At 45.0% G+C, this 18,498-nt stretch overlaps 1 protein-coding gene across 1 annotated transcript in view; it reads right to left on the minus strand.

Moving 5' to 3' along the window:
* Plxna4 (plexin A4) overlaps positions 1–18,498 on the minus strand; it is a 416,125-nt gene that overhangs the window by 334,926 nt on the left and 62,701 nt on the right. Inside the window, exon 2 of the mRNA XM_048340243.1 lies at positions 10,587–11,854. Within this exon, the coding sequence (XP_048196200.1) occupies positions 10,587–11,771 (1,185 nt within the window). The 5' untranslated portion in view covers positions 11,772–11,854. The remainder of the gene's footprint in view (positions 1–10,586; positions 11,855–18,498) is intronic.

Below are 18,498 nucleotides of genomic sequence, written 5' to 3' on the forward strand. Positions count from 1 at the left end.
ACGAGGTACAGGTCAGTAATATCATCCCCCCTGTGGGCCAATTAGCTGAGCTCCGGGACACAGTCTCTTCCACAGCCACTGGCTGCCCCCCTTACCCTGGGCATACACTGTTCACAAATATTCCAAACTGGCCCCAAAAGGCAGACCAGGCGAGTCTGTAGGGTAGAAAGATGTAGTTCACTGTTCCAACTACAGATGGACTTTCTGGTTGTTCTGAACTCCTAGATGGAACTATAAGGTGAGTAGTGGGCTTGGTGGGTAGATCCAGTGGTCAGCCAAGAGAAGAGTCCTTTATAAACCTGCCCTTCCAGTCTCACACATAAAGTGCTAAGCACCTCAAATATGTGGAACATGCCTCTTGTCCACTAAACAAGGAAGAAGCCATCAGAAGTCTGTCCAGGCTCACCATTGTGGGGTTATACAGGCCTCTAGTGACATCTTTTTCTTATCAAATGTTGGCTTTGTTGGCCCACTGCAAGTCCTTGCCTTCAGCAGAGGAAACTGAGATACTAAATGAAGATGATATTGATCATTCACTTATTTTGCTTCAGAGTGTTTATAGAGGAGCAAGCACTTAGGGAAAGCCATCTCGGGAATATAAAATGAGTCTCTGTTACAGCTCCCCAAATGTTCTTGTTCCTAGTTGAGGACACAGATCTCAGCAATGACAGTGACTAGCAAGCCAGCCATGTAGAACTTAAGTTATATGCCTTGGGGAGCATTGAGGCCAGGACCACTCATTGCCAAAGGACACAGACAAAGCTTCCTTGAAAAGGCAGGAGAAGCAGGAGGGGAGAGAAAAGGGAGGTTTGGGCTCTATTTCATGTTAGAATACAGGGTTCCTTCATTCTCACTGCATACTATTCCTGGAGAAAAAGAGCTCAAGATCATAGATACTTTCCAGGGTAGGGGGAGAAATCAAGACCAGGAGAGTGGAGGAATAGGAAGAGCAGGGCCCCAACTCCCAGTCCAGAATAAAGGAGCTGCTCTTCAGCAAAGGCTCCTTCCAGGATTGTTGGAGGCAGCTTCCAAGGAGGCATCTTGCAGGCTCCGGGAGGTCTGAAGATGGCTCAGGGAAGAAGAAACTCTGCCATTGTCAGGGCCTGAACATAGTCAGCTCTTTCCTCCTCAAGAGTTCCTTAGCCCTTGGCCAGAGGTGGGTTTTGTCTTTTTCTGAGTCCATTTGTCCCCAGAAAAATGAAAGCTAAAGTTTATAAAGGCAGTATCAAGGAAGAAGGAAGAAGAAAGCTCACGAACTGCCTACTGGAGGGGACAGGAAAAGATCTTTAGATTCTTCATGCTCAGCAGCCCTAAATTACTTCCCATTAATTACATCTACACACACACACACACACACACACACACACACACACACACACACAGAGAGAGAGAGAGAGAGAGAGAACTGACCACAGCAGGCCTCTGCTGGAAATGGGAATCAGTGAATTATGCAGTTGGGATTTCTTTTTTTAAAGGGGATATTGATCAGATAAGCTATAATAGCTCACGTCTAAATACAGACTCTTGTTGTAAACCTCTGTAGTACAGAGAAATAATGATCACCCACTTATTGGGAGTCATATCTCAAAGATGACTACTGACCCATAAGGCATTTGTAAATGTACCTGGGTCTACACAGTGTAAGCACCAACCCCTTGAGACAACTCTGTATGTACTCCACTCCACTTCCTCAAGGATCGAGGTAAGAAGAGAAGGTCCTAAAGGAACAAGAGAAGGCCCCAAGGGAACATTTTTGGGAGGCTCTGGTAGGAAGCTTAGATTTGGCCTCACCAATATTCCCATGTGCCTGGGCAATCATTTCTGAAATAATAGAGAAATCAAAGCCGGCTACCAGTGGCTCATGTCACTATTCCTACCTACCCATGAGGCTGAGACTGCAGAGTGTAGTTCAAAGGAAGCTCAGGCAGAAAAGTCAATGAAACCCTTATCTCCAACTAATTACCAAAAAGCCATTAGTGGAGCTGTGGCTCAAGAGATAGAGTGCCTGCCTTGACTGAAAAAGCTAGATGACAACATCTAGGCCCTGAGTTCAAGCCCCAGTAGAGGCATAAATAAAATAATAACAAAAACAATAATAATAATAACAACAACAGTAACATTAAAAAACCCAACTCTTCAACCTTCTGATGGGTTTACCACTCTGAATAGATTTCCCTTGCTATTTTACGATTCCTAACCCTCTCCTGATGATCTGTTTGAGGCCTGTGCTTAACCCATTGGGTAGAACTTGGGAAAAGAGGACAGAGAAATGTATTCAAGTGAAGGCCGACCCCAGCACACTGGCCTGCAGCATAGGGGAGAGAATGGAATGCAGGAATGTGGCGTTCTCCATCTGGTTATTGGTACATCATCTCAGAGTGACTCTGTATTGTGTCTTTTTATGTAAAGAAAATGAGTGTTAGGGGAAAGGGAAGGAGCACCAGCAAGCCCACCACCACAATAACCTAGTTAGACTAGGTTACTGAAGGGGCTAGTGAAAGGAGTCTCCAAACAGGAAAAGTAATCCAACAAATTGCAGGCAAGTTTTCCCAGATTGCTGCCTCTAGGGTTCAAAAAGGAGAGGAGGGGACCAAAAATCACAATAGAAGCCAATCAATCATGTGGTTGGAGTTCTATGGGGGACAGGGCAACTTCTGAAGCAAATATCAGTGGAATTAATTAATTAAGGAACCTAACTACTATAGAGCAATGAAAATCACAGACAGCAACCAAATATTTTTTATCCTCATTTGTTTTAAGACCAACTATGGCCCAATGCCACCGACTATGTAAGGAATCTTTCACTCATCATGAAAACAAGTTAGCTTTCTAATAGGGAACTAAGGCCACTAATTTGAGTTTGTATACACAGGAAAAGAGCATTAATCCAGGGCATACATTCTGCAGACCAAACAGTAACCAATAGCAAATGCAAGCAGTGCACTGTCCACAGGGATTGCTGACAAGAGCAGTCAAAAATCAGCTCAGGATCCAGGAGGCTGGACCCTTGACCTTCTCCTCATTAGGTTCCTCCTTCTGACATGCAGCCCGGGCATGGCCTAATGATGAGGGAAGGTCTGGACAGGCCAGAGCTATGGGACAGCCTGCCAATAGGATCTGATCTTCACAGGTGACGGCCATACTATGGGCTAGCCTGGTAGGCCAAACTGGACTGCTGAGAAATCCCAGGCAAGCTTCTTAATCTTATGAACATCATCCATGAAGTCATCATGAAGCCATCCTCCCCTTCTGTGGGTATCAGACACAGCCATTGCCTGTCAAAGATAGATAAATCCCCTGTGTCTAGCCAGTCAGCCCCCAGTTCCTACTCTCCCTCCCATAGTCTATGGCAGGGAGCCTCAGCCACCACTTGAACTTAATTGAAACAAGGAATGCCACGATGATTAGGTTTATATGTTTTCTGGTGGACATAAGGAAGCAGAGGCCCTGCTCGCCAGGCTGAATTATGGGCAGGTCATTCCCTTGTTAGTGAGAATAAATTTTATTAGCCCCACTCTTGTTGCCGTGTATCTTCCTCTTGTGCTCCTCAGACCCGTGTGTGAGTCCGGGTAATGTAGCCTGCGTGCGAGATAAATCAGCTGAATCCATCCCATTATATCTTGGAACACTGACAGAGATACAGTAATGACACTGAGCACGCTATGGGCTTTCTTTTCCCTCACAGATCCTGGATGGCATGTGTGGCCAAACACATTAGGCACACACAAAAAAGTAATCTATCGGCCAAATGGTGAAGTCCCCTCTGCCATCCGTTTTTCCTCCTTCCACTAACTTTGTCAATGGAAAGAAACCAGCAAGTGTGCTGTCTTGATGTGCAGTCATTGCCTTTAGCCTTTGTAAACCAACTAAGAGATACCTGAGGATAATAGCAGCACTATGTGGCTGGAACTGCATCCTCTCTTTCAGAATGTGTCCTGCAGAAACGAAAGCAGGTGTTGGGAGATCTGTGCCAAGGCCTGGGATATTAAATATAACACCTGTGGTAGACACAGCCCACAGCTCTCAGAAGTACACATCACTGGAGAAAAATAATCTAAGGAAAAAAGCACAACAGTATTGTCACATCCTTTTTTGTCCCAAAGGTTGTAGTTTAACTGATATGGCAGACATATAGGATGGTGCTATGCAAATGCTTGTGTCCTACAAATATAAGCTGCTCAGTGTCTACCATTATTTACTAATGCCTGTGTTTCTCTTCTGCACTTCATTAAAGGGATATTGTCTTTTGGCAAATATAATAAAAAGTTGCATCCTTGAGGATAAAACTAAAAAGGGAAACTGCCTTGTAGTCCTATTATATCTCATGAGCTGGCACTGCCGGAAACACTAAGATTCAGACTCTCAGGTCAGTATCTTGGTCAAGACGGTAACCTGAGATATGCCAGCCCGAGCTTTGATAGGAAGGCTGAGGAATCTATATCTGGACTGGTAAGCAGGGCTGGCCTATGTGCTGATGGAGAAGAGGCTGAGCGGACTACAGTTTGTGGGCATGAATGAGAACAAGTCACAGAAAAGGGGAGACAGAAAGAGGCTGGAAGTGTGAATGAGTTATAGCAAGACACTGAGAAAGAGGAGAGAGCATCAGACAGACATCAACAAGGGAGGAGCCAGACATAGAAAAGGCCTTTATAGACATGGGAGTATACAGATGTGCATGTCATTGTGCAGGGCTGACCAAGTATTGTCTCAGCATGGGAAAGTCCTACTGCCTACTCCACAGCTCCGGAGCACTGTGCTCAGGTCTCTTGACAGCTAACTGTTAAAATTCAGCATGAGTGATTCCTGAGATCTACAGTCTCTGTGTGGATCCCCAGGGAGGACCATCCTGAGAGAACACATCCAACCTATGAGCACAACATCAGATCACTTCCTCCTGCCAGAAGCAGCACACCATTCAGTGCTGGTCCATCATCCAGTATCTCAAAACACCTTGATGATTGGCTAGGATGAAACTTTCACTACAAATCCTGCTGGTCAAAAAGAACGAGGTGGGTGAATGGGCTTAGTACCTGAATACTGACTACTAGAGTCAGGAGTTGTAGCAAGGAGACACCTAACAGGCACCTAAATCTTAGGCAAGAAATCTGCAGTACAGATCAAGGTGTGGTGAGGCATAAAGGGTGAGGGGTGAGGCCTGGGGCTGGGTAAGAGATTTACTTGGGATTATGAGCATCTACGGGGACATGAGTGTGGTAGACAGTGTACATGTTTAGTGGATTATGTGTGGCATGAGAGGTAGAGATGAGAAAGCAGGGATGAGGTAGGGAAGAGGAGGAAGTCCTGAGCCAAAGGAGGTTAGGAACCAGTCAGAAAGAACAAACCTTGCCTCCCCATAACAACAGGAAACAAACCCATCTAGTTAGAGCCGCGCTTCCTGCTGACAGGGAAAAGAAAACAGTCTAAGCAGACGCAGAGACCAGCTTGGGAAGGCTGCCTGGCCATTCCGGATGCTCATTTTCACAGACTTTCAGGATCTCGGGCGCCAGACAAACCTGACTGCCTATCCTGAAGTCCATGGAGGCGACCTTGTCTCCTCTCTGGGAAACTGATGCCTCACCATTGCACATGGAGTGGGGTCTCTTTCATACCAACGATGCCCCCTACCAGGCAGGAGGCAAATTCATCCCAGAGGTTTGTAGCCATCATGGGACACACAGGGCCAGTGCATAAATCCTGACATCAGACAGAAGTTTGGTTCGGCCATAGTTCTGCTCCAGGGGCTTCTTGAATTGAAGAGACTTTTCTCGATTTGCAATGTCTGCCAAGTCCCACTACCCAAGGTCATTAATGCCCCACAATAACTAGATAGTCTCTATCCCAGCAACTGCCCATCACCACAGAAATTACCAGCATGCCACTAAAATGCTATGGAAGAGGTACCCAGCTGGGAATTAAGGTCTGCAGCATATGATGCCCAAGGTGATTCTTGACTGACCCTGAGGCAGGACAAGCTGTTTGCCCTTTCTACAGAATTGTAGAGACAAGTAAGGGAGGTGTTGAAGTGCTTTGCAAACTGGCAGGTAGGTACTGTGTGAATGAATGCTTAAGTGCTATTATCAGCCATCGTAGTAGCCAGCACTCCCTGATATCAGTGACAGGGCCTGACAAGTGTGAGGCAGTGATTCTGGGTAATACTTCCTGGCCTATGGATTCAAACTTTTTTAGTACAAGGTCACGCAGAGGTCAAGGCAAAGAAAGCCATTCGTGCCATCTCTGTGCCAGCATTCTCAATTGGGCCTATCAGGTCTTCAGCCGAGACTGCCTGATTCCTGCACTGGCTTCTCAATTGTTTCCAAATTCGGGGAGATTTCAGTGGGAGGAGTGATGGCCACTCCCATCCACTTACTGTGTTCCCGTCACCAAGGCTAAGATGACCTACTCTCCTCTACACTATGGGTTCCTGGAGACGAGCTTGGTATCCATCGTGAGTCCACTGCCAAGCACTTTCCCAGGGCTCACGAGGTTCCTCTGTTCATTTACAGACAGAGGCTCCTATGGTGCGAAGGACCCCAGGAGGCTGGAGAAAGGGACAGGAGCATAGGAAGCCATGCCAGGGAAACCTCTACACACTGAGTACTTAGCCTATGAGGGACACAGAGCCTTGCTCCATGACAGCACTACAGGTTAGAAATGACTGATCCCAACCTTGGAAGGATGGGAGCCATCACCGTGGACTCCACAGGGCTTGGGACATGACCAAAGCCACAGGCTCAGGATTCCCTCCCTCTGCCTATAAAGCACAATCCTAAAAGTTAACCTCTTGGACCTTTCTCTCCACCTGCCACTTTTTCTATAGCAGAAATTCAAATAGGACCGAAACTATCTTGAGATTTGGCTCCCACATTACAGGACTCATATGAGCCCCAGACTCAAGGCAAAACAGAATCCCTGTCCATTCTCCACCTCTAGGCATAAAAAGGAAACGAAATCAACTCAAAAGTCCTATGAATGGGCTGAGGGAACGCTGGGATGCCAACAAGGTGGTGTCTGAGGACAGCTTTAGAAGCCTGGCCTGGCTGGTGTCGATGCCATGTGGAACATGTGGTCTGAGCTGAGTCCAAATGAATTGTCACAAGAGGGCCCGAGCAAAGTAACTTGGGTATCAGCCAAATCAAAGGAAACTGATACTGTGCATTAAAAGCCAGCCTGGCCTTTTTTTAGACTGGCTGGGGAGACAGCACCAGCCCTGTGTAGTTTCTGGCCTCCTCTTTTCTACTCTTGGCCCTGAACTCGCCTCTAGCTTAAAAGGGCTAATTAAAGGCAAAAGAAAAATCAAAAAGCTTGTTATCTGGCTCTGTGACTCCCAGTCCTGGCATTGGGTCTGTCTTACAACGCTGCAATCCCTCTGTTCTCTCCCAGGCTACCATGCGTTGTGAGGACCTGTAGGTCTGCAGGCTTCCATGATGAACTTGGCTTTTATATTGTGTCAGGGAGCAAGGGCAGAACAAATACCTGCAGTCAGGTGGAACCCTACAGATGCTGCTGCTTCGAAAAGCATAGCCCAGAAAAATAGCCGTGACCAAGTTTTCTATGGAAAAGTGTCAGAGATTACCATCCACTCTGATCTCAACAGAAGTAAGCACAGAGCATAAATTTGACATTTTCTAACACCAATTATATGGATGCACACTCCTGCGATTATTTATTACATGCAAGCAAGTACATGTAAGTTGTGTGTGTGTGTGTGTGTTTGTGTGTCTGTGTGTGTACCCTGTGAGCTAAGGGACTATCTTCAAATACTGGCTCTGTCACTTGTTCACAAGACAAATGACCTTGGGTAATTAGTTCACACTGTTGGATGTCAAATGCAAAATAGAGGTTTAACTAGAATGCTAAGGGTTGAAGTCTATCCCCTCCTAAGCCCAGGTTTAAATTTAATTGCTATAGTGACAGTATTAAGAGGCTGAATATTTAAGAGGTAAGTAAGGCATGAAGGCCCTGTTCACACAAATGGATCAATTCTATTAATATGGGAGTGAATGAATTAAGCACAACTTCAGCGCCCCTGTTGCTCTTTCGTGGCTTCTCTTTGGCTTGCTCCAATGTGATGCCTTTCTGCCATTTGATGATGCAACACAAGTCTTAACCAAAGCAGACACTTATATCTTGGATTTCCCATCCTCCAGAACTGTATGAAATAAATTTCCATTCACCATTGATTTCCCAATCTTAGATATTCCAATACAGCAGCACAAGGGTTTCCTGCGGATCTTCTTCATACCAGTATTCTATTGTCTCTTTCTATGGGCCTGGGTAGCACATTGTGTACAAATTGTGTAGAGCAAACACCCAGCACAATCTCTGGCCTGACATTCCACTCACTTTCTTCATTTGGAAGTAGTCCATCTCCCCACCACCGAGTTCATTGACCTTCTTGAGTGAAACAGCTACTATCTCAAATGAAAGGCTCCAGGAATAATTCCCAATGGTTTATCACTGGTAGGGGTCCAGTAGATGGGAGAGTCCTCTCAGTTCCCTCACCTGATTTGTCCATCTGTGGCTGCCATATTTTTCCATAGTGCCTTTCCCATTTTCTTTGTGGCTTAGGCCTTGGCTGGCTTTTCAGTACCACCACAGAGGATGAAATGTTTTTTGTTTAGTCCTAATACTTGGGAAAAAATGTCACTAGGAAACAGCCTGAGTCTAAATGTCAAGGCACGAAAGCTTGACATTCTTTCTTTCTCCTCCCTCTTTACTATCCCCATCCCAAGTCTCCATGGGCCAAGGAATGCTACCATGCACCACAGGCTGGGTGAGGGAACCCGGCGTCCTCTGAGATTTTCCTGGAAAATAGTTGTACCTCATGAAGGGACACTTCTACTTTTTAAAATCTACTTAAATACATTTCACTTTCATGGAATTCCACCAAAGTCAGGATAAAAGTCATGGACCACATTAGAACAAATATATACTTCTACTAGATGGGAGAATTTTTCTCCTCCTTAAGTTAAAATCAAAAGATATGGCTTAGGACTATTCATGAATGGGTAAAGACGGAAAGAATAAAAGGATATGGCTGGGAAAAGAAAGCCTTCAGGTTACCTGGGTTTTTGGGTGGGCCTTATCCACCTTACCCATTCAAAACCTAAGGATTACAAGTTGCTACACTGTCATGGACAAGTATATTCTCCCAGCTCAGAATGTATTAAAAACCACAGATAGGAACTTCCATTTCCTGCATTGGCTGGGAAGGGGACAGGAAATAGTTGATTCTCTTTCTCTCTCTTTTCTCCTTACTTTAACCTGTTGTACTAAAATAGACCTATTTAATCTTATTTGTCCTTATTTAAACCCATAAAATAAATCCTTGCTAAAACTTTCAAAGAAAATACAAAGTACGTACAAGATCTTTGGGTCAAATCCTAGCACCACCAACAAAAAAATGTACAAGATAGATTGCAAACTAATTTTATAATTGTGTGTGTGTGCGCGCGTGCGTGTGTGCACACAAACACACACATACGCATGCATGCCAGTTTTAGGGCTTGAACTGAGCGTCTAAGCTCTTTCCCTTAGTTTTTCCATTCAAGGCTAGCATTTCACCATTTGAGCCATACCTCAAATTCTGGCCTTTTGGTGGTTACTTGCAGATAAGAGTCTCGTGGATTATTCTTCCTGCCTGAGCTAGCTTCAACTCACAATCCATAGAACTCAGCCTCCTGAGTAGCTAGGATTACAAATGTGAGCCACTGGCGCCCAGTTAGGCTTATAAATGTTTAAATGAAAAACAAAAAAGGAAAAAGAAGGGATAATAAATAACCAGTATTGGATAGAAGATCACAACAGCTGAGACTTCCAAGTTCCCTGGAGAATGATTGCAAAAAAGAACAGTATCCTTTGAAACATGAACAGAGCCAAGCCCAGAATAACTGCTGTTCATTTGGATCACAGGTGAGCAGGACTAGCTAGGCAATCATCTACAATCACCCACAATCATCCAGCAAAGCTACAGGCCCCCTCTACAATGACCAAACCCCCTAATTAACCCTCCATCCTACTCTTCTTTGGGTTTTTATAACACACTGTCAACTGGGCTACTTTCTAGCTGCTTCCTGACCTTATGATGTATTTTCCCATGACACTGTATATACAAAGATACTTAATAACTATGTGGTCCTGTTCTATACCCTTTCTGCTCATATTTTACTATTTCTTAAAGATATGCAAAGAGCTGAAAACCTAACTCTTCTATTCCAAATGTAGAATGACTTTTCCTATCCTTCCCTCTCTGCTTCTTCATGGTTTTGTTCTGAATGCCTAGAAAAGTGATTCACACAGGCTTAGGAAGGGCAAATACAAGTCATATGCTACAGTACACTGCAGTACATTGCCTTCCATCGTGCCCAGTACTTTGCACTTCCTTACCTGTTCCCAGAATTCCCCAGCATAACCATTGAACTGTCATGGAATAGAGAGCCATGCATCTGCGAGAAATCTACACCTTATTTCCAGCTGTGATATATGAGCTGGTGATAGTTTGAGTCTGAGCTGGTGATAGGCTGAGTCCAGTGAGACCTGAGATGGGATACATATGCTATGGCCCCCTGCCCCTTCTCCTGACTCACCGCACTGCTGCAGGGTATGTCCTTAACTTTGAGCCAAGCCAGGTCCAGGGTCCCTTCACCCCGATAGCAGGACTGCAGCCGCTCCTTAATGCGGTCATTGATCTGCTTCAAAATGAAGATGCATAAGGCTGATTCATCCAGAGATTTCATTTTCCGCTTCTGGCCCTTGGAGAAGACGGTAAAGAGGAGGTCGTCCTCTGGATGGACTCCCAGGTTCCGGCCAAGCACGGTCCCAGCTTTGGACAGGTAGGCAGCCTGAAGCAAGCGGTATTCCACCCCACTGCGCTCACAGCCGATGGGCACCTCCACATAGGAGTTGAAGGCTGTATCCTCCTTGCAAAGTCTCACGAGCTTGGATGTGTATACCTGTTCCTTTGTTGTAGAGCCTGGGGGAGACACCATCTCAGGCTGAAGGGTCAAGAAGTAGACAAAGTTGCCACTGCTGAAACCATAGACGTAGTAGATATCAAAGTCAGGGATGACGGTAAAGGTATCTGAAGGGATCTTGATCATAGAGGCCACAAACTCATCATGGAAGACATAAGCAAACATGCCATCTGCCTCAGAATTCTTAGTCAGCTTCCGGCTGGAGATGGTAGGAAAATATTCAGGCTTCCCATCTACTGCTGTGGCAATAAAGAGTTTGTCATCCAGGTTGCTGTAGGAGACAATCACCCCAAAGACAGAGCCACTTTCATTGACTCCCGACAGGTAGTGCTCTTTCTTGTGAAAGGGTTCCCCCAACTTGAAGAGGTCCTCCAGCCTTAAGAGCTTGCAGATGCCCTGGTACAGGCTTCCACATGCAATCAACCTGTTCTCCTTGTAGTCTATGAGGAGCATCTTGTTGACATTGTTGGTGATGGTCAGGGGTTCATTGCAGGTCTGGACAATGCGCGGTGGGTAACACTTGGGGTTGTCCTCATCTGGCCCTGTCTGGTGAGTCACCAAGACCTTCAGGTCACTGGAGAGCTTATAGATCCGATTGACAGCCCCCAAGTAAATGTGCCCTGTCCTCTCATCCACCACCAGGTGATTGAAGCCCTCAGCAGGCTCCCCCCGGAATGTGATAAAAGACCGCTTCTGGGACGATGGGGGTGGCTGCCGGGGGAGCAGAGTAGAGGAGCCCATCCCTACCACCAGCAGGTGGGAGAGCAGACAAGTCCAGTTCCAAGGCATGGCTTTCATTTCAGCAATGTGTCTGCGTGGTGCAGCAGCACTCAGGCACAGTCGTCTACTTGAAGGGCCAGAACTCAGCAGGGTGGTTTCTCCTAGTGGATAGAAAGAGAACAAAAAAAAGACTGAGATGCAAGAAACCATGGTAAGCTTCATGGTGCCCTGTGGTTTATCTGGCTGGACTCTTACCTAGTTCTATACATACTGAATACAATGTCCCAGTCCAGTTCTATCCAGTTATACCAGATCAACACATCTGTCTCCCATCCTGAGCTTGTGAGATAGTCAGAACTGGTGGCAGCAACCCAAGAAGATACTTCATCAATAATAATAATAGTGATGATGATAATAAGAGTAGTGATGATTGCAGTGCTGATGATGACGATGAGAGCGATGGTGATGATAATGACAATTTTGATGATGAAGATGATGATAATGATGGTGATTATAGTAATGATAAGAAACAGCGTTGCCTACCAAGTGCCTGACTTTGTGTCTGTCACTGCCCAGTTCTGTCACTGCCCAGCTCCTTTTGGATACTATCTCATTTTATCTCAGCAAACCCTTCTTTAGTGCAAAGTTTCTTCCAGATCCATGATTCACTCTTCTCCGTGTCCAGGAGGTTGACCTACAGAGACCTTTCACCAGTGGCTCCTGCCCTCTGGCCTGCTTAGGTAAAGCTTGTGGGCAGCCCTGGAAGAGGCTCAGAAGGTGGAGAAGCCACTTGCTCTGACTGGGAACTTCATCCTAGGTTCTCCAGGGCAGGGTCTCAACATTGCCTTTTTGACTCTCTGCTCTGTATCTTCCTTAGGACCCCATCTGGCCTTCAAAGATAAAACTGGGTACCTCACTATCACTACCACCAAATATTATACTGCCCCTAAATGCACCCATACTTTTAAGAAGACTGTTTTTCTTACCATTTGGTCAAATGACCAAATTTACACATGCTTAGATATTTCCTGCTAAGAACAAGGAGGTACATCCTATTTTATAGCTAATAAACTTGATGGAAGTAAGCAATTTGCAAAGCTGAAAGTTCCAGAGTAGAACTCAACAGCGGTAGCACAAGTCCATGGTGAGACGCCATCCTATCTGTAAACCATCTCAGTTGACTCCAGCCTTACGCGGCTGGGGTTGAACCGTACTTTCTCTTACCCACAAGCAGAAGAATGCTGACCCCTTCTGTCTCTGAGCCTCTGTGTCTGGACCTACTGCAGGGAACTAACTTTCTTGGCACCTACTTTTCCAGACAGTTCAATGAAGCCAAATTAAAAAGCTCCATCCTCCATCCTTTCACACCGCAGCAGCCGCCAGTCCCTCTGGGGACACTGCCCAGCTCCGAGCCCTCATGTCATTTTAACAAGGCAGATCTTGGCTGCCTCCCACGGTGGGGACATTGCTGAGAGGTTTTCATTAAAGGGAGAGAATGAAACATTTCAAGAAGCCAGTGGGCAAGTAAATAAGTAAACAAATAATTCCCTGCAGCACAAAACTACTGCCCATCCTAATGGAATCCATTTCTATTCAAGATGTTTTCCGCATGTGTTTCCAGTGGGCAGCTTCCTATTTCTTCCAGTTTGGAAGAATTGCTAGGGAAAGGAAATTTTAATGTCTTATTTATGGGTATCTCTGCTCTATAAAATTTCTCTCATTCCCCCTGAACACCTCAAAAAATGAAGCAATAGGACAAAGTAGATCCCTAAGGAAGAGAAATCACCCTAGCAAGGCAAAGAGCACCAAGTTAGCTTGGCAATGAGAAAAGAAGGAAGACTTGATAATGTCATTCAAATTTCTGATGAAAAGCCTGGGTCTCATGTAGACACGAAGAATAAAGATCTGCAGCAGAACCCAAGAATTTCAATGGAGTAGCTTCTTTGAACAACTTACAGTCTAACAAAATGAATATCAGGAAGCTGGGACTTGAGGTATGAGGGGAGGAAAAGGAAAATGGGAGGAAATAAACGAAGATGGAAACAAGCTGTCTTACTATGCAACGTGTATATGTGAAAATGAAACTAGTAAAAGTGAGGTCCTGGATAGAGTTGAGAGAGATAGGGAAGAAAGATGAAGAGGTAACATTGATCAAGACACATTTTACTCATAAACTGACAAGTTGAATTGAAATCTCTTTGTATAACTACTTAATGATAAAATAATAACAGTAACAACAATATTAAATGATAATACCAACTCCCCCATACAGAGATATAGCAGTAGTAATCCTGAGAACTATGGGCCTTCATTCATTGGCCAATATGGCAAATGCTTCCTCAGAACTAAGAACTCTGACAACACATACAGGACCTGAAGATCAGGTCTTTGAAGAACCTGTGGTCAAGCCAGGTAGAGATCACCAGAACCTAACTTTCTGCAAATGGTGAAAAGTTATGGGACACATGACCAGATGTTTTGGGAGTTCAGGTGGGAGGGAAGAGTCTAACTTGGGGTGAAGAAACACACAGCAGGCTCTGGGATGCCTTGGCAAGGGATAGACCTTGAGCTGAGCCATGAACTTAGAGAGTACATACAGAGCTGGAAGGAAAAAGCCTTCTTTTAAAAAAAAGAAAGATGTACAGAGGGGTTACAGTTTCATACATAAGGCAGTGGGCACATTTCTTGTATAACTTGTTACCTCCTCCCTCCTTCTTCCCCTCCCTCCTCCCCTTCCCCTCTCCCCCCAATGAGTTGTTCGGTTGGTTTACACCAACCAAATGGTCTTGCAAGTATTGCTTTTGGAGTTGTTTGTCTTTTTATCCTTTGTCTCTCAATTTTGATATTCCTTTTCCCTTCCCTAGTTCTAATACAAGTATATACAGTATCCAGGGTACTCAGATGAGATATAGTGATAGCACGGGCACAACCACAGGAAGAGGATATAAGAGGAACAACAACAAAAAGAAGCTACAGTTTCACATGGCACATCGAAAATAATTACAACAATGATATGATGCTCATTTCCATAAGGGCATAGCTATTGGGCTCTTGTGATCTTCTGCTATGACTAGCCTAAACCTGTACTAATTATTCCCTCTGAGGGAAACCATAGAGTCCATGTTTCTTTGGGTCTGGCTTACTTTACTTAGTATAATTTTTCCAAGTCCTTTCATTTCCTTATGAATGGGGCAATGTCATTCTTTCTGATAGAGGCATAAAATTCCATTGTGTATATATGCCACATTTTCCTGATCCACTCATCTACTGAGGGGCATCTGGGTTGGTTCCATATTTTAGCAATGACAAATCATGCTGCGATGAACATTGTTGTGCTGGTGGCTTTAGTGTGTTGTTGCTTGTAATCTTTTGGGTAGATGCCCAAGAGTGGGGCTGCTGGGTCATAGGAGAGCTCTATGTTTAACCTTCTGAGGTACCTCCATACCACCAACAATGTAGTAGGGTTTCCTTTTGGCCACATCCCCTTGGGAAAAGCCTTCTTGGGCAGGCTCTCCAGAGCCAGATATGTAATTAAACTAGGGTGCTGATGAGAAAACTAGTATGTGTAAACATGGTTCACAAAAGAGTCAGAAGGTACAAATGGAAAAGAGCCACAGGGCTTATCAAGATGTGAGGGAGACTTCAAAACTAGAGTGCAGAATGGTAGAAAGAAATCTTCATGCAAAAGAAAAATGCAAAGTTTTTCAGGGAGCAGTCTCATACTTCTGTCTATGTAGCTCTTGCCTTCACTGAAGGAGAGTCCAGCTGAGGGTCTGTGAGTCTCAGATGCCATACAGGCTCTGTCTTGCTCATTAGTGCATCCACATCACCAAAGCCCTGCTTGGTATCCAGTGCAGGCTGAGCAGCTAGTTATGAAATAGCAGAAGAGTGGGCAGCAGCAAGAAGAAATATCAATATTTATGCAACATTACTGCACCCAAAGCCCCATGCCAGTGCTTTTCCTGAGAATAACTTACACAACCATCATAAGTATTCTCTGCAGATAGGACTGTTTTACTCATTTTGCAAGTGAAGAAACTTTAGTACTTTGAGGATATACAAGAATAGGAGCAGAGACAGGGCTGGGCATGATCGCGAAAACCTATAACGGCAACTGTAGCTACCCAGGAGGCAGAGATAAGAGAATCTTTGTTATGGGCTAGCCTGGAGGGAAAAAAAGGTAGCAAAGCTCTGTCTCAAAAGTAAAGGCAGGTATGGTGGCACACACCTGAAATCCCAGCTACCCACGAAGTGGAGGTAGGTGAATCATTGTTTCAAGCTATCCTGAACAAGTGTGAGACTCTATCTGAAAAACAACCAAAAGTAAAATAACTGGGGATGTGGCTAAAATGGCAGAGTGCTTGTCTAATAATCATAAGGCTAGAAGTCGGAAGAGGTAGAGAGAGTTAGGGATGGAACACAGGTTTATACCACTGCAAAATCTATATGCTCCCTAGAGATGCATAATTCCCGAGCCCAGTACTCAGGTACCCCCTTTAATTCAGGTAAGACACAAACACAGAGAGCCCAGGACATCCCATATCAACACCGGGAGAAAACAGGAGCCCCTCTATCCCATAGCGTGCTTTCCAGCAGACGATGGTTGTCAGTGGAGACTACAGTGTATTTCTAAAACTGTGCATGACTGAATAGCATCTGGCCCAAGGACTCTGCCTGGCACCAAGTAGGCACCATTGTTATCAAAACAAAATTAAGGGCTGGGAGTGTGGCTTAGTGGTAGAGTGCTTGCCTAGCATGCATGAAGCCATGGGTTCAATTCCTCAGTACCACATACATAGAAAAGGCCAGAAGTGGTGCTGTGGTAGAGTGATAGCCTTGAGCAAAAGACGTTCAGAGACATTGCCCAGGCCAGGAGCTCAAGTCCCAGGGCTGGCAAAAAAAAAAAAAATTAAAGTAGGATTAAGATGAGGACTATGATAATGATAAGATATGGTGGGTGGGAGCTATCTGTACGAGTGATAATCAACACAATTTCTCATGAATTGCCTGTGCAAATCTAAATACCAAAGATGACTCTAGAGGTTGTAATCTAAAAGAGATAATCCTATTTAATTACTCCCAACTTCTGACTGGAGAGACAATGAAGATGATATCCAGAGAGTTCAGAAAGTCTCAGAGTGAGTTAAAGACAGAGTGTTCAGACCTCTGACTCCAAGTCTTGTGCTCTTTACATCACACATGGCTTGTCTTCTGACTTTATCCAAACCCACTCCAGCATCTTCTTTTCTGTTTTGTTTTGTTTGTCTGAAAGTTATGGCTCTTCAGGCACCATATGCTCTGCTGGCTAAGAGTTCCCCAAAACAGCTCTGCCAATAACCAAATCCCAACAGGGCTGGTAATCCTTACACCAGACTGGCAGGTGCAGGTTGAGGGTCCCTTCTGAAGGGAACTTGCAGCAGTTCCTATATCAGAATGTGCCACACCTCAGGGACAGTGTGCCTGCTACACAGCCCACCAGACTGTGCACACTGACAGATACGCAGCCAATCAGTAACTCTCCCATCTGCACGAGGCGAGACAAGGAAGCCTGTAATTACAAATTTACTGAGCAGAAAGGTGCCATGGCTCATTCTCCATCTTCTATTAGCCACTGAAATGAGACACAGTTACGCATCTCACACACGCATCACCCTCATCTGGGGATGGTGAAATGCCTGCGCCTGGAAGGGAGGGGAATCCACCCACAGAAACAAAACATGTGTGGGAATAACCAGCCTCTCCTTTCCAACCCCACAACGGGGACTGATTAGGAAACAAATACTGGAGGAATGCAAGGAGAAGGGGTAAACAAGCACATAAGCTCAGCTGGCTTCACCAAAGACCTCATTCCAGCGTCAGCCAAAGGTCACCCTCCCAGCCCAACCCTAGCCCCTAACCCCCTTGGCCACTTGAGTGTGCTCCAATCTGGCAAAGGTGGAGCTTCCAGAAGAAGAGGTTCTCTTTCAAACATCAATCTTCATAAGCAGTGACCCCCAACCCAAGGAGCTGCCACCTGAATTTCAGATCCTACCCACCATTTATCTCTCACTTCATCATTTAGCTGGTTTCAAAATAAAGCACTGAAGGTAACATGCCAACTCTGATTCCTAAGTCAAGTCATGGGAGTGAGTGACCCTCAAGGCTCTCCAGGGTACTACCTGGCTCAGGGAGGGGCGGGAGGGGTGGTCGGAGGTCGGTCAGGGGTCAGGGGGGAGGGCAGAGGATAAGAGATCCAAAGACCTAAATCAAACCCAAACTTGTGTTTTCCCTGTCTTTGAAATCAGCTTTTTAATTCTGAGTGGTCTCAAGGGAGACCACATTTAGAAGCTGATCATCATTTTGATTAAAGCAATCGGGATTGTCTTTGTTTTATATGGCATATTTTGAAGAGCTCAAACTAATTTTCATGAAGTAGTAGCATCCTCCTAGATTCCTGACAGGCAGAGAGAAAGTTATTATGAAATAGTTTAAAATAGCAATTACTGCACCAAATTCCATTGGCATTTACAGGCATTTTCCTATGTGCTACTTCCTTCTGATTTTATTGTTGGATCACAATCTTCCTAAGTAAGGCAATGCATTTACTACTTTATACCCTCTCCCCCTAGTAGATAAGGAAACTAAGATGAGAGGTGGTATAGGTTTGGGCTGAGGTCACACATAATTTTTAAGTCTCCTTCATTTGCTCACAGAACATTAACGTCTGGACAGAGGTTAATCCTCAGACCCTTTGCAATGAGTGATAGAATATCCAGGAAACATTCAAAATACAAGTCTCAACTCAATTTTGACCAAGTCTAGAAAC

This window comes from Perognathus longimembris, chromosome 2, assembly GCF_023159225.1.
Source record: "Perognathus longimembris pacificus isolate PPM17 chromosome 2, ASM2315922v1, whole genome shotgun sequence".
Lineage (NCBI taxonomy): Eukaryota > Metazoa > Chordata > Mammalia > Rodentia > Heteromyidae > Perognathus > Perognathus longimembris.